This window comes from Apostichopus japonicus, chromosome 16, assembly GCF_037975245.1.
Source record: "Apostichopus japonicus isolate 1M-3 chromosome 16, ASM3797524v1, whole genome shotgun sequence".
Taxonomy (NCBI): Eukaryota; Metazoa; Echinodermata; class Holothuroidea; order Aspidochirotida; family Stichopodidae; genus Apostichopus; species Apostichopus japonicus.
The window spans coordinates 2,993,021-3,008,294 of NC_092576.1; the positions used below are offsets into that span (position 1 = coordinate 2,993,021).

General features: G+C 37.0%; 1 protein-coding gene across 2 annotated transcripts in view; it reads left to right on the top strand.

Annotated features, from left to right (window-relative positions):
• Positions 1–401: 401 nt before the first annotated feature.
• LOC139982445 (degenerin mec-10-like) overlaps positions 402–15,274 on the top strand; it is a 34,879-nt gene continuing 20,006 nt past the window's right edge. Inside the window, exon 1 of one of the 2 annotated variants that reach the window (XM_071995320.1) lies at positions 402–885. In XM_071995320.1, coding sequence (XP_071851421.1) covers positions 595–885 — 291 coding nt within the window. In that variant the 5' untranslated portion in view covers positions 402–594. The remainder of the gene's footprint in view (positions 886–15,274) is intronic. The other variant, XM_071995319.1, reaches the window with a different exon arrangement.

A 15,274-nucleotide genomic window follows, 5' to 3' on the forward strand; every position in this document is an offset into this window, starting at 1 on the left:
TAATTTATCTATCGAAATGAAATCAAGCTTCAACAACTTCCTCTTTCATTATAGCGTTTCCATGTAAAACAGTATTGGCCAGAAAATGTGTAAACTTAGCTACCAATATCATATAACACAAAGACAGAATGTTATAAGGGCTTCAATTCAAAATAGAACACTGTTGAATACCTAAATCAGTTAATTAATTTTATTTGTTTTCATCGTGCGTGATATTGACTCAGTAAATTATAACAAGGTGTGCGAACAACTGTTAGCAAACTGATATCTATGCGGCAAAAGGCCTATGTCGGTAAATACGTAAAGTAACGTTAACATTTAACTTGTAAAATGTATCTTGTCATTATGCGGTTCCTATTGGTCACCATCCAGTATGACGTGTATATATGCTTGTGCGTTGTTTGAAAAGTTGTCTAGGGGCGTTTTCAGTTTTGAAGAACTTTATGATGTTCAATCAAAACTTTTTATTTGGGCTCACATATACATTATAGAGTCTATTTACATCCGTGATCTCTCACTTTTACTTTTCTTTGCTGAGTTGAATGCTTTACCCAGTGCTCGAATGAACCCAGAATAGAAGTAGAGCTATACAAAATGGGAGCGATTTTAGGACGTAAAGTCAACTTTCCTAAAGTTGTAGAAGATTTTGCTGACGAAACCACAGCTCATGGTATACCTTTTGTCATCAAAAAGCCCACCGTTCTTGAAAAAACCTTTTGGTTTTGCTTGGTAGCAACGTCGGTTGTATTCTTTTGTGTACAAGCATCCGATTTGATGTCAGAATATTATTCATACCATACTAATGTCAAATTAGTAACAAGCGAGTCTGTACAGTTCCCAGACGTTACAATCTGCAACTTTAACAAAATGAGGCGAACTCGTTTGGTAAGTATATTAATTAACCAAAATATTTTATTGACGAAATCATTATTTTACTATAAATGACTCAAATTATGATAACAATATATAAGTAAGTAGTAATACTTTACGTTGATAGATACACAGTTTAATCTACATGATTTCGGATTCATCATTTCCAAGGAAGACCCTCAGTTTAGAGTATCCTATTTGTCGTTTAAAAATACTATGGCCTTTCTTTACATATATATGAATTAGAGAGATGTGTAACTTGTCAAGCATGAACAATTTGCACAGGATTGATAAGTATGCTGATGCCACAGTCTGCTTTTCCAAAACCTCGAAAATTTTTTCTCATCAGCCCTTCTACCACCTCAACCATATGTCGCCCCTGTCATATACAATAACCCTCTGAACAACTAGAGTAGTATAGTATGGTATGGTATGGTATGGTATGGTATGGTATGGTATGGTATGGTATGGTATGGCATGGCATGGCATGGCATGGCATGGCATGGCATGGCATGGCATGGCATGGCATAGCATAGCATAGTATAGAATAGTATAGTATAGTATAGGACAGGACACATATCTGTGTGAAAGGACGAGTTGACTGCAGAATATGTCACTTGTTTAAGGTAACTCTATAGCAGATGTATTGCGATGAACTCTCAATGACAGTGGTGCGTTCACAACCACGGGAAAAAGACACGCATTTAAGTTATCGTAACCACAGTCCTTGGATGTTTACGTCTTGCTTACGGTCACCTTAAACATCGGAAACCCGTACATTTTGGAACAACGCGTTTACGATGTGATTACGCATCCGTAAACATTGTAAACACGGAACAACAGATTTCCGTTACGTTTATGACAACTTACATATCGGAAGTTAATAATTACTTTCGTATTTATTAAAACTTATTTCTTCTCCACGTTTACGTTGACCTTAATCTCGCCACGAAGAAATTTACGACAGGATTACGATTATCTTACACATCGGAAACTCGTAGCATAGATACAACGCGTTTACAACAAACTTACGCCAAACTTAAGCATGACGTTAACGTTGATTGTTCCATGAAATAAAACACTGGACACCATTCTCATGTCAATCTTCCCGATAATGATATTACCCTGTGACTGCATCTCATGAACACAATTTCAACATTTACGTTGGCTGAAACGAGTGCAGTTAAAAATTTACTGTATATTTACAATTAACTTACAAATACCCAAATACGTTCATTTCAGCGTTTACGTATTGATTACGAAATCCTTAAACGTCAAGTTTTCATGGACTTGTCATGCTTAATACTATTTATACGAAGATGACATTATACTGTGTTTGTTCGTATTAAACATATATGAATATTTTCGTTCACCTGAAACAGGAACAGTACGGCATGTTTAGGATATACACGTCGGAAATTCCGAAGCATGCACACCACGGGATTACAGCATGATTACACCAACTTACTCATTGCGTTTACGTTGAATGTATTCTCCACTGAATTCGGAATTTACGGGAAGATTACGATTCACTTACGCGTCGGAAATTCCAGAGCATACACATACCACGAGTGTCAGTACAGCATGATTACATCAACTTGCACACTTCGCTTACGTTGACTCAATAAAGATTCGGAATTTAAGAGATGATTAATATTAACTTAAACGTCGGAAATTTCAAAAAAATACACAGAACGTGATTACGGTATGATTACAACGCACATATACGTCACATTTAAGTTGTACCCACGGGTATTTTTTACCGAGACAATCATCTGCCTATTCGGTTCATTATATGTTCGTCTGTAATTATAGCATGCTAAAGTACTTGCTAGAAGTTTTCAAAAAGAGAGGTTTTAACTCTTCCAAAGTGTTCTCTTGAAATTCTAGTAAATGGACACACAAGATGACTGAATGTCCAGTGAGGTAAATTTCCTTCAGGGTGCACGTGGTAATAGAAAAAAAGTTAAAGGATTTGACCAAAGGTGACCATATTTGAATTTCTGACATTTTTCTAATACAGCATATATCTTTCAACGTGAATGTGCATGGCCTGCACAAACATACTACCATATGTACCTCACAATGTATTTCTCATACTTTGTTCAGTTATAACATATAACATATATATATATATATATATATATATATATATATATATATATATATATATATATATATATATATATATATATATATATATATATATATATATATATATATATATATATATATATATATGCAGCCGTCAAACCAACAAAACTCCTCAAGCTAATTCTATGAGAGTATCAGCAAATATCCTCGTGGTTGCTCATATTGGTAAGTTACGTAATTCACGTTGCGGGCCCTCGATCATAATACCTCAACAAACAGCTCGCCCTCACAAAGAAATTTGGCGCTCTGGCATGGCTGATCGATATTCTTATCACTACCGCTGGAATCATGAGAAAACAGATGAGAAGACACATACACGGGTCTCCTCATCTGCCTGTCTAACTTTTTTATGTATACTTATTTATGTGTTAAAGTAAGATGGTTTTTTATTTATTATTATTATTTATGTCCGATTAGTATGGTACGTGTTTGGTTTATCTGCTTCTTGATGCATATGCAGATACAACAATGAAAATACACGATACGGCCTGCCTTATACTGTATCAAACAGAACAATGCATCCAATTGGTTTATTGTAGAGAATTTGTGAAACCGCAATGAACAACCCTCATCTGTTGATCAGGGAGGTGATATTTTAGACCTCCCTGATCAGTCGCTGTTCATCCTCCAATCAAACGACAGCAAAACCAGCATGAAAAAAACGCGCTTGTTTTCAAACGCGGTCAAAGCTGCTAACATAACACAGGAGGGTTAATAATGTGACCGCGAATAGCGTACGAAATGTATGGCTGACTAATACTATATACGTTTGAAAGTAATAGTATACTCTTACTGAATTAGCGTCTGCTTTCTTATTGTTCTTTGTTTTCTTTTCACACGGGGAGGTTGTTTTCTCCTTTTATAATTTTCGCACACGTATCAGCGTTTGCTATACATTCTCTTATACCCCATTATGGGAGTATATGAACTGGAAAATTTCCAAAAGGATGGAGATCCTCCTGCGTTGATGTGCTTCCTAGCTAATTACTAGTTAAATCAGGGAGTTGTAACTCACTTGTTAAACAATCTGGCTATAGGTCGGGTCGTGAGCATGAAATGATGGGTTAATGCCTAGAAAGCCACAGTTTTAGGGTAACATTAACAGCTCATATGTATAACACTGCTACCATTATGTGCACATGTAACACACTTATAGGGCGGTGATCCTGAAAACATAACTTCAAAGCTAATACTTGCCCGTGGAGCAATTTGTCGGTGGCTAAATGGATGAAAGGTAGTCTGCATATGCCACAAATTATAGCACGCTATATATAACTGCCTGAAGTTTACAAACAAACTACCTTTCCGGAGGTCTTTACTCTTTTTTCTCATACTTTCTAAATTCTCAGGCGCGTATCCAGGGGGGGGGGGTTGGGGCGCGCGCCCCCCGGGTAAGGAAAAGAGGAGAGAAAAAGAGAGAGAAGGAAAAAAGGAAAAAAGAGGGGAAAGAAGGGGAGGAAGGAAGGGAAAAGAAAAAGAAGAAAGAGAGAAAAAGGAGAAAAGGAAGGAGTAGAAAAAACGGCAAGAAACCGGGAAGAGAAAGAGAAACAGTGACATAATTACAGGGCTGATCCCTATTATATACACAGGGTATCCAGTGACGGATCGATGATTTCGGCAGGGCGTGCGCCTCACCCTACCCATTACACCGACAACCCCATTTTGAAGTTTCCATATTTCCTCTCTCACTAATGTATATATAATATATATATATATATATATATATATATATATATATATATATATATATATATATATATATATATGATGATATCTATATCTATCTATCTATCTATATCTATATATATATCTATATATATATATATAAATGAATATCGTAATGAGTTGGAAAATCAAGAACAGTGAAAACACTTTCAGCCTCCACCGGGATTCGAACCACGGGCCTTCCGCTCTGTACGCGGACACCCTAACCACTAGGCTATGGACGCTGATTGTATGTCCAGAGGTTCGAAACCGGTAAGGAAGGTCGTAATTCCACTGTAGGCGTTTGTCACCTGTATCGAACAATACTGTTTTTGGTGACATATTTTGCCTTACTCTAGAGATCAAACATGATGCTAACCAACTCGAAATCATTTGTGATTCCTAAAGCCGGATCTCGAAAGAGATACTTTGAACAGACTTTATGTTAATGCAATGGAGGTAAACGACAAAGGCAAATGAATATATATAAATGAATATCGTAATGAGTTGGAAAATCAAGAACAGTGAAAAAACTTATATATATATATATATATATATATATATATATTTATATATATATATATATATATATATATATATATATTGATATAAATATAGATATATATATATATAGATATTTATATCAATATCTATATATATAAATATATATATATATATATATATCAATATCTATATCTATATATATATATATCTATATATATATATATATATATATATATATATATATATATATATAATTGAAATTGCAGTGAGTTGGAAAATCCAGAACATTTAAAAAACTTCCAGCCTCCACCGGGATTCGAACCCGGACCTCCCGCTTTATATGCGGACACCCTAACCACTAGGCTATGGACGTTGATTGTATATCCAGAGGTTCGAACCCGGTAAGGAAGGTCGAAATTCCACTGTAGGCGTAATTATATGTATAAATTACGCTTGAGAAAAGTTTAAAAATTATTTAATAAAAAAAATGGCTTAAATACATACCAAAACAAGGAAGCTGTACGGCTCCTCGTAAAAAGTGCAATAAACCACCTCGGATTAGTAAAATTTCAACTTGAGCTCTTTAAGAAATGAGTAATACAGGAAACTATCGGGAGGAACAATGTATGCGTTGGAATTCCCAGGATCTTAAAGTTCATGGTCTGTAGATCGCAAACCACAAACTTAACTAGAAATTTCTAACGAATTCAGGAAATACGTCGGTTCAAATGGTCTCGAGTTTAGGCTTTACCTGGGAAATATCCGGACCTGCGATATGTATACAAAGTACATGTGGTTACAGAGGGGTTGATGATAAAAGTTGACATTTAGTACAGGCAGGCCTACAGCCTCATGAATCGTTATAGAACTATATGCAACGAAATAGATATGTACCGCGGCTAAGATCTTAAAGAGCTCAAGTTGAAATTTTACTAATCCGAGGTGGTTTATTGCACTTTTTACGAGGAGCCGTACAGCTTCCTTGTTTTGGTATGTATTTAAGCCATTTTTTTTATTAAATAATTTTTAGTAATGATTTTTAGTAAATGAGTAATACAGGAAACTATCGGGAGGAACAATGTATGCGTTGGAATTCCCAGGATCTTAAAGTTCATGGTCTGTAGATCGCAAACCACAAACTTAACTAGAAATTTCTAACGAATTCAGGAAATACGTCGGTTCAATTGGTCTCGAGTTTAGGCTTTACCTGGGAAATATCCGGACCTGCGATATGTATACAAAGTACATGTGGTTACAGAGGGGTTGATGATAAAAGTTGACATTTAGTACAGGCAGGCCTACAGCTTCATGAATCGTTATAGAACTATATGCAACGAAATAGATATGTACCGCGGCTTACACAAAGTGCATGAACTTTCCCTTAAGTATACTTGACCTTGTATTGTTAATATATATATATATATATATATATATATATATATATATATATATATATATATATATATACACACACCCATCACTTCTTGAGATTGTTCTCATCTGCATGAAAACGCGCGCCCCACAACCCCTACGCCCCACCCCTCTCGACCTTCGCCCGTATAGTACCAAGACCTTGACAAAATCCGGCAACACACCACTTCATCGATAACAAGACTAGTGATCGGGTTGTGTATAAGTGACGTCTTGAGGTCATGCACTTACCTAAATGGAGTGTGACCACTCCCGATTTCCTAAGATCAGGCCCCGTAAAATCCCAAGAAATCCCAAGGACACTGTACTGAATGGACATGCATCTAACAATATTCGAATGATTCGAATTTGTAAAGCAAACAGCAGATATCACTCCATATCAGTGAGCATGAAAATGGCGTTCCAGAATGAACAGCCTCCAAACCATGGGCGCAGATCCTGGTGGGGACAGCGGGACGCGTCCCCACTAACCTTTTCAGTAGTGGGGACATGATATACTGTATCCCCACCAATTTGTCTTGATCAATAGCTGCATTTCAAGTTCCCCTTTATTGAACTTTGGCGAAGTTTGATCCAGCATTGTGCAAATCACATGCAACAGTTCTCATTTTATTATATTTATCCACAGTTGTTAAATATAGGACGGAAATCGCATTTGCGGCAGTCTATAATTGTTTTCTGGGAGAGGACGCCAGACCCATCGTATACAAAAGTCTACTTGGATTATTTTTCCCTGATTTTTTTTCTGCAGACGCCCATGCATTTATTTCCCCAAACTAAAATTCTAAACCATGAAATCTCAAACTTAAGGAGGTTTGGGAGCATCATTAGGTCTGGGAAGTGTTATTTCCGGCGATCTGGGAGGCTATATTTGACCCAAAAAAATCGTACGCAACGCGCGAACCCATGGTCGCGCTCCGCTTAGATAGTGTCAGAGAACAGACTCGCGTTCCCACCATTATCTAAGACTGATCTGCGCCCATGTTCAAACTGTCGATGTGTGTAGTGTTCGGTTTCGAAAATATCTATTTCCTTAAAGAGGTTTTATTATTTGTTCACCAATAAATTAACTGTGTCGGAATTTTCGAAAATTCCCTGACCAACATTCTTCATCATACTTCCCTCTACTCGTGCAAATTTGACTAGTCTGTTTGGGGTTGAAGGAGTTTTTTCTGTATTGATTGTCCATAGATGAAATTTTGTGCAACATTGCATTATGGGTATGTTTTGAAGTGAATTTATCGTGAATTTTCAAATTCTGAACAAATAATGGGCTTAAAACCTTGAAAAGTGGAGCTGACGGGTATAGTGGGCCGCGACTTAGAACCACCTACAAAAGCAATGATCCGCGGGAGATGTGATGAGGTCGAACATGATGAGTGACTGATGACAATCTTCAAAAAGGTTATGGATGGAAAAAAAAAACCATTTGGAAATACTTGGTTTTCAGGCAAAAGTGTACATCTGGTTGGTCAGTTTCAAGCTCGAGAAGTGCCATTTCCGGTGATCTGGGTGTATCAAAACCAGAAATCGCTGCGCGCCAACCGATGGTGGCGCTCCGCTTAGATAGTAATTCGCGCCCCCCGGGTCAGAAAATCCTGGATACGCCACTGATTAACCACATAAAATGACTGAATGTTCATTTCCTCAAGGGTGGTAATACAAATACAATATTTGTTTTTTTTTTATCAAAGGTGACCATATTTGAATACCTGGCATATTAGGGGCCAAAACAGCAAACCTTTGGAGCGGGATATACTGGTTTTGTATTGGGGTGTAAAATCTAAACAATTGCAAGTAAAAGATTCAAAGTAAAGAACATACTTTACCAAACACGTTTTACGAGGTACAAAGTATATATTTATAGATTTGTAGTTAAGACGGTGCACTCTTTACTGCAGGAATGCGACAACTTAATAACGATTTTGCTCTCCCTTTCCTCTCTTATTCATTGCTGCAAATGTTTCTGTTGCAGCGATAGAAAGCAAATGTAAAATAAATGACACATGTTGACGCCAGAAATGTGTTCCACGTTCATTTCTATTGTAAATTTTCTATTGTAAATAATGTTATTGAACTCTGAATTCAAACATGGAAACGTTTTACAAACATTCACCTCAAAATTAGTGGAATAATGCCACGAAGATTAATATATAGAATGAAAAACAACTTGTAGGTAGGGCCTATTGCTTACCGGCTAAAATTAACAAAAACATAATAACATTAAAATTAAAATAAACATAGACAACGTATACTGCACGCAGCCGCGTACACTATACACACACATATATACATATTATCCGTATTGTGCCCACACTTAGGCAATTGTGCCCACGCTTGGGAAAGTATGATTGAAATATATTAGGCTAGTTGTCATAAAAAACTGTTCTAAAATTTAACAATTTGGAAGGCATTACACCATGTACAAACGAGAAGGCCCTATGAGAAAAATGCAAGTGAGACAAAAGCCTATACATCATATACTTTCTTATATTCTCTTTCAAACACTCCGACCCCCCCCCCCCCCTCACCCGTTTAATTTTCGAAGGTAATTACATTGCTACGGGAGAAGTTTGGGTGTCCAGTTAGGTTCAAACTTGATATATGCAACTAATATAGGTATAGAAGGATTAAAGTATGCTGTATTGGCCCATATATGCCATATATTCAAAAATGGTCACCCCTGGTCAATATTCTTAAACGGTTTATATTACCTCGTTGGAAAAAAAATACCTCACTGGACATTCAGTCATCTTTTGTGTTCATTAAGATTGTCTGAGAACAATTTGGAGAGCGAAGACCTCCAAGGGAGTATTTTTTTGAACACTCCTAGCAATACAGTCCACAGATACAGTCACAGATACAGACATATGTACGATTAACATATAAACATAGACAACATATGTATACTGTACGCAGCCGCATACACTACACTTATACATATTGGTTGACATCTATGTGTGACAGTAACTTTATTGTGCCCACGCTTAGGAGAATTGTGCCCACGCTTGGGAAAGTATGACTGAAATATAGTAGTCTTCACAGAAACTGTTCAAAAATTAAGCAATTTAGAAGGCATTAAAACCCAATACAAACGAGTAGACCCTTTAGGAACTGCACTATAAGAAGCCTATATATTACATACTTTCTTGAATCCTCTTTCCGACCCCGACCCCGCCCCCCCCCCCGACACATATACATATATACACATATACATATTGGTTAACATGCATGTGTGGCAGTAACTTTATTGTGCCCACGCTTAGGAGAATTGTGCCCACGCTTGGGAAAGTATGACTGAAATATAGTAGTCTTCACAGAAACTATTAAAAAATTAAGCGATTTAGAAGGCATTTAAACCCAATACAAACGAGTAGACCCTTTAGGAACTGCACTATTTAAGAAGCCTATATATTACATACTTTCTTGAATCCTCTTTCCGACCCCGACCCCCCCCCCCCCGACACATATACATATATACACATATACATATTGGTTAACATGCATGTGTGACAGTAACTTTATTGTGCCCACGCTTAGGAGAATTGTGCCCACGCTTGGGAAAGTATGACTGAAATATAGTAGTCTTCACAGAAACTGTTCGAAAATTAAGCGATTTAGAAAGCATTAAAACCCAATACAAACGAGTAGACCCTTTAGGAACTGCACTATTTAAGAAGCCTATATATTACATACTTTCTTGAATCCTCTTTCCGACCCCCGCCCCCCCCCCCCGGGCCTCTTCATTAATTTTTCGAAGGTGTTGCATACGGGGAAGTTTTGGTCTCCAGTCAGGTTCAAACCTTGTTATATGCAACTACACGTTAAAACTCAATACAAACGAGTAGACCCTTTAGGTACAATTCTACACTAGTATATATTACTATCATACTAAGTATGATTTATTGGTCCCATATATGCTACATATTAAAATATGGTCACCTTATGTTAAAATTCTTAAACTGTTTTATTACCACCTTGGAGGAAATTTACCTAACTGGGAAATTTAGTCATCTTGTTGTGTGTGTTTATAATGTCAGCGAACAATATGGAGAGTGAACACCTTCAGGAAAAGACTTTTTTGAAAACTTCCAGCAATTACAGCATGCCGTAATTTGGGGCCATTACATACTATTTTTTGAGGAGTACACGTATTTGAACTCGAAGCCCCTCACCCCACAATCAATTTCCCCCTCCCTAAATCTATTACACCTGATTGACTCTGCGATCAATTTTATATATAGTTTGATGATACCTATACTTATTTTTAATTTAACATAATATGTTGATTACATATATCAACTGAAAATTATAGTGGGGGATCATAACGAGGAAGAAACTGTACCCATCAGCTTTAGATTAAAATTGTATATGTACGCTTATGAGTACGGAATTTCCGACTGTCGCACTCTAATTTTTCCGACTGTCGCACTCTAATTTTCATAGATTCTTGTTATTTGTGAGTGACCTACAATTTTCGGTCAAACTTGACCTTTAATCAGTCATAATTACCACGTTTTCCTTGTCATATTAAGAAATTGTATCTCGCGATTCTTATACTCCACCATACAAAACTTCGTATGATTTTGAATACTCAAAAAAAATGCCTAATAAAACTACTGTACAACGTATACAATTAAAACGCTCAATGCTATTCTACGGAAGCTTAAAAGTGCCATCAACATAAGAAAAACTTTGCCCATAAGGTGAAATTTTTCAGTCAATTGTTAAAATAACAAGATAAAATCTTATCCAAAAAAAAAAAACAGAAAAATATTGGATCGCTTAGTCGCTTAAACTGAGCAATTGAACAATTTTTGAAAAATGTTTAATTGACAACTTATCATATCTCGTGTATTGGACATTTTGCTGCAAATTGTTCAATTGTTCACTTCATCCCAATTGAGCAATTGAACAATTTTCTGCAAATTTTTTAATTGGCAACTTATCGTATCTCGTCAACTCAACATTTTTCTGCAAAATGTTTAACTGTTCACTTCATTCTAAATGCTCAGTTGGAATGAAGTGAACAATTTAATTTTTTTTCATGTGAGTGATAAATAGCCCCCCCCCCCCCCCCTCAAGAAAATAATATTAAGCCATCTAGGAAAAAGCACTGTATTTTGGGGTAGTTCACTATGTCGTCGAATATAATTTGTTGAAAAAGAAAAGTTTTCCCCTTTGTTACATTAACATAGCTTTTTTAGTTGGTAGTCTATGTAGCCTATAAAGCAGATAACTTATACTCATTGCTTACTCGCTAACCAGAGTGATTAATAAATTTGTGAAGTGAGGGCCAGTGGTACAAATGTACCGAAAAAAGTTCGGAACAAAAGTGCAGTCGCGAAAGATGGGGTGTCTGACTGACACTGACCGTATCGTTGACGAGTAGGGTGTGGGGGGGGGGGGGCGGGTTACAAGGCAGCAGTCGGAATTTTCTGGCTCCAAAACCCATCCAGTTGGAATTTCAGCCACTACATCTCCCCCCCCCCACCCCCCTCTCAATCATCATGCCTTAGCTACGTCCCTGTGTACGTAAACGACGTTCATTACTGTTAAGTTTTTACGGGACTTTATAGTACTAATTAATACTACGTGCGACCGTGGAGCTCTGTTTATAGCTCCATGGTGCGACGAAGACTTGTACCCACGCTTATATAGAAATTCTACCCAAGCTTGGCAAAGTATGACAAGTAAATCGCAAATCGCAAATCCAACACATATATACCGGTGCTATGGCAGAGTGGCGGATAAAGGCGGTGGCGTTTGGAAGCAATGCGGGTTTCTCCCACATTTGTGGTCGCTTAAGCGTCGTGAAAATAACTGCTGATTATTATTACTATTATAACATTTAAAAAATGTAGTAGTTTGAAAGATTATTGAACTTTCAAGGTTTATATATATATAGGTTTACTTGAGTATTCACAAATTCCAATCTCTAGTCCACAATCACGAGTATTCTTCCAATGCTCGCCCCACCCCTTCTTTTTACGTCCTCTTCACTCATTATCGATTCATGGACAGAACTTGATAGTAATTTCTGATAAAATCTTCCTCAGTTGCATCCTATATGTAAACTGAATGTTCCGTTGTTTGCACATATGTCGAAAATGATTTATATCGCTTGAGAAAAAAAGCATTATGCAAAAATTGTCATATTCACGTGTGGTGTTTGTAAAAATCACGCACCTATATGCGAATATATAATAGCTAAGATTGTCCTGTGTCCGTTATATAATTCCATTAAAGAAATGCATACCTGAGACACGGAAGTATTATCCTGTGAGGGTACCGTAATACATTCATGCTTTAGACACATGCAAGTCTTAAATAAACAGAATAGCAAGTCCCAAACATATAGACCTTCCTTACCGGTTTCGAACCTCTGGACATACAATCAGCGTACATAGCCGTCTCCCAGTCATGAGATCCCCGGTTCGATTCCCCGCCGACAGCAAGGTGTGTCGTCTGGCAAGGGTGTTGTTCAATAACAACTTCCCGACATGGACGTTAAATGGATGTGTGCCGAGAGATTGGCTTCGGTCAGCTTGCGAGTCTATAAGCCTCCATGGCTTCTTTCGCGAGTTCCTGCTTGCGGGAAGATCACATATACATACATAGCCTATAGTGATTAGGGTGTCCGCGTACAGAGCGGGAGGCCCATATATATATATATATATATATATATATATATATATATATATATATATATATATATATATATATAGGAAAGGAATAGGAATATATAGGAATATATAGGAATAAATATAGGAATATATATATATATATATATATATATATATATATATATATAGTAAATAAACATACATAAGTGCCGTAATAAAGGCAAAAATAGAGCGCCCACACGTGATACGTGGTACACACAGCGAAATCCATGTGCATGTGCCGGATCAAGGTAATGGTTTTATTCTCCAATAGTTATATATATGAAACGAATTTTCCTGAAAATTATTGCAAACTACATCTAGATCAAGTAACGTTAAACACACAAGTGATGTTTAATATGTTGAATGTCAAAAATGGAATGTAGCTATATCATTACGCTGTTGACATGGAACTGAATAAAATTAAAAATTAAATACTGCCGCATTTTGAAGAGTGTCAGACTTTCAAACCTTTTAAAATGATAACTCGTATTAAATTTGTAGTTGATGTGGGTCTCTGAAAAATATAGCAAGAATGTGTTTGTGATTACTGTCAAAAAGGTGTGATATACTGAATAACATGTAAATATCAAATGCTATTGTCACTGTGACACGCTTCACATTGTTTGATTGTTTATTGTAAGATTCCAGCTACTATATGATCACTGAGTCAAAGCATGGTTAAATGATCGACAAACTGCTATATTCAGTTTCCTCCGACTTTAACATAAGTTCACGAGATCGTCAACAAGTTTTAGCAGCGGCAGTTCACGGCTTCCATACATATTTGAATTTAACTGCCTATTGTTGCTGGACCGTAGAATTCGGAAATATCAATGTTGGATGCTAACTACGGAGCTACAGAAGCGTAGAAAGGACATTGTACCGTGGAGGTTTTTACCTCCATGATTGTACTAACAAATTTATGAACTAGTAGAACGTAATGATAATATAATAATTGCAGTTTCCATGAACTGATATGTGAAAAGAATCGCTTTGCGTTGAATACTTTTCGAAGACAAGACAAAAAAAAACTATGGCTTGGAGGATTCACACTGAGTACATAGCATCGCACAATTTTTTTCACTTGAAATCCAATCGAGTTTTCCCTTTGCTGTTTGCGCCAAGTTAGCTTCCGAGAACCCGCGACGTTTAAATGAGCATTTACAATAATTAGGGTACTTTAATTAGACCTCCTTTAACACTATATTGGGGACCCGATGCAACCATGTGGTGCACCCCACCCACTCGCCCCCCCCTCGTCAGGTTCCCCATGTGTGGTAAACTTAACTGTTAATGCAAAGAATCGTTATCCGTTAATTTTAATTGGAAAGTTAGGTGATCGAGTAACACATTGACATCTCATGGATACAACATTTGCCCCTAAACTGATCCAGAATGGTCGTAGAATTCATCTAATATTACAGATGAGTCATATTTTGGATATTTGTGGATGTCTCCTTCTATCCAACTATATGTACCCCCTCCGAGTTTAGTCCTGAAATAGAAATTAAAATATAATTAGCCGGTTCCTTTGTGATGCCGTTTTTGCGGCTTTAGAAATGGTCGGGTCCAGAATAGCTATTTAGAGGATTTATTTAAAAACGGGGACAGTGGTGGGTGGGGGGGGGGGGGGGCACAAGCCTCGGAACTGGGATATCGAACAATCGGTACTCAATGTCAGGCTTCAAAAACTTTAACTTAACTTTGTCGGTCATAGCGGCGCAAATCCATATTTGAGATTTAAGTAATTTTTGCTTAAATTTTGTGCGAAACTTTTTCCAACCTCCTACCCCCATGCCCCCCTTCCCCCTTCCCCCTCCCCCCGTTTCAAATGCTCCTCTTACGATTCCCATTGTCCATATCCTTTTTCATAGATTAGTCGAGATAGATTTCAGCAGTCCGTTTTTTGCTCTGCCGATTTCTCTCAATATGCCCTCAAGTGA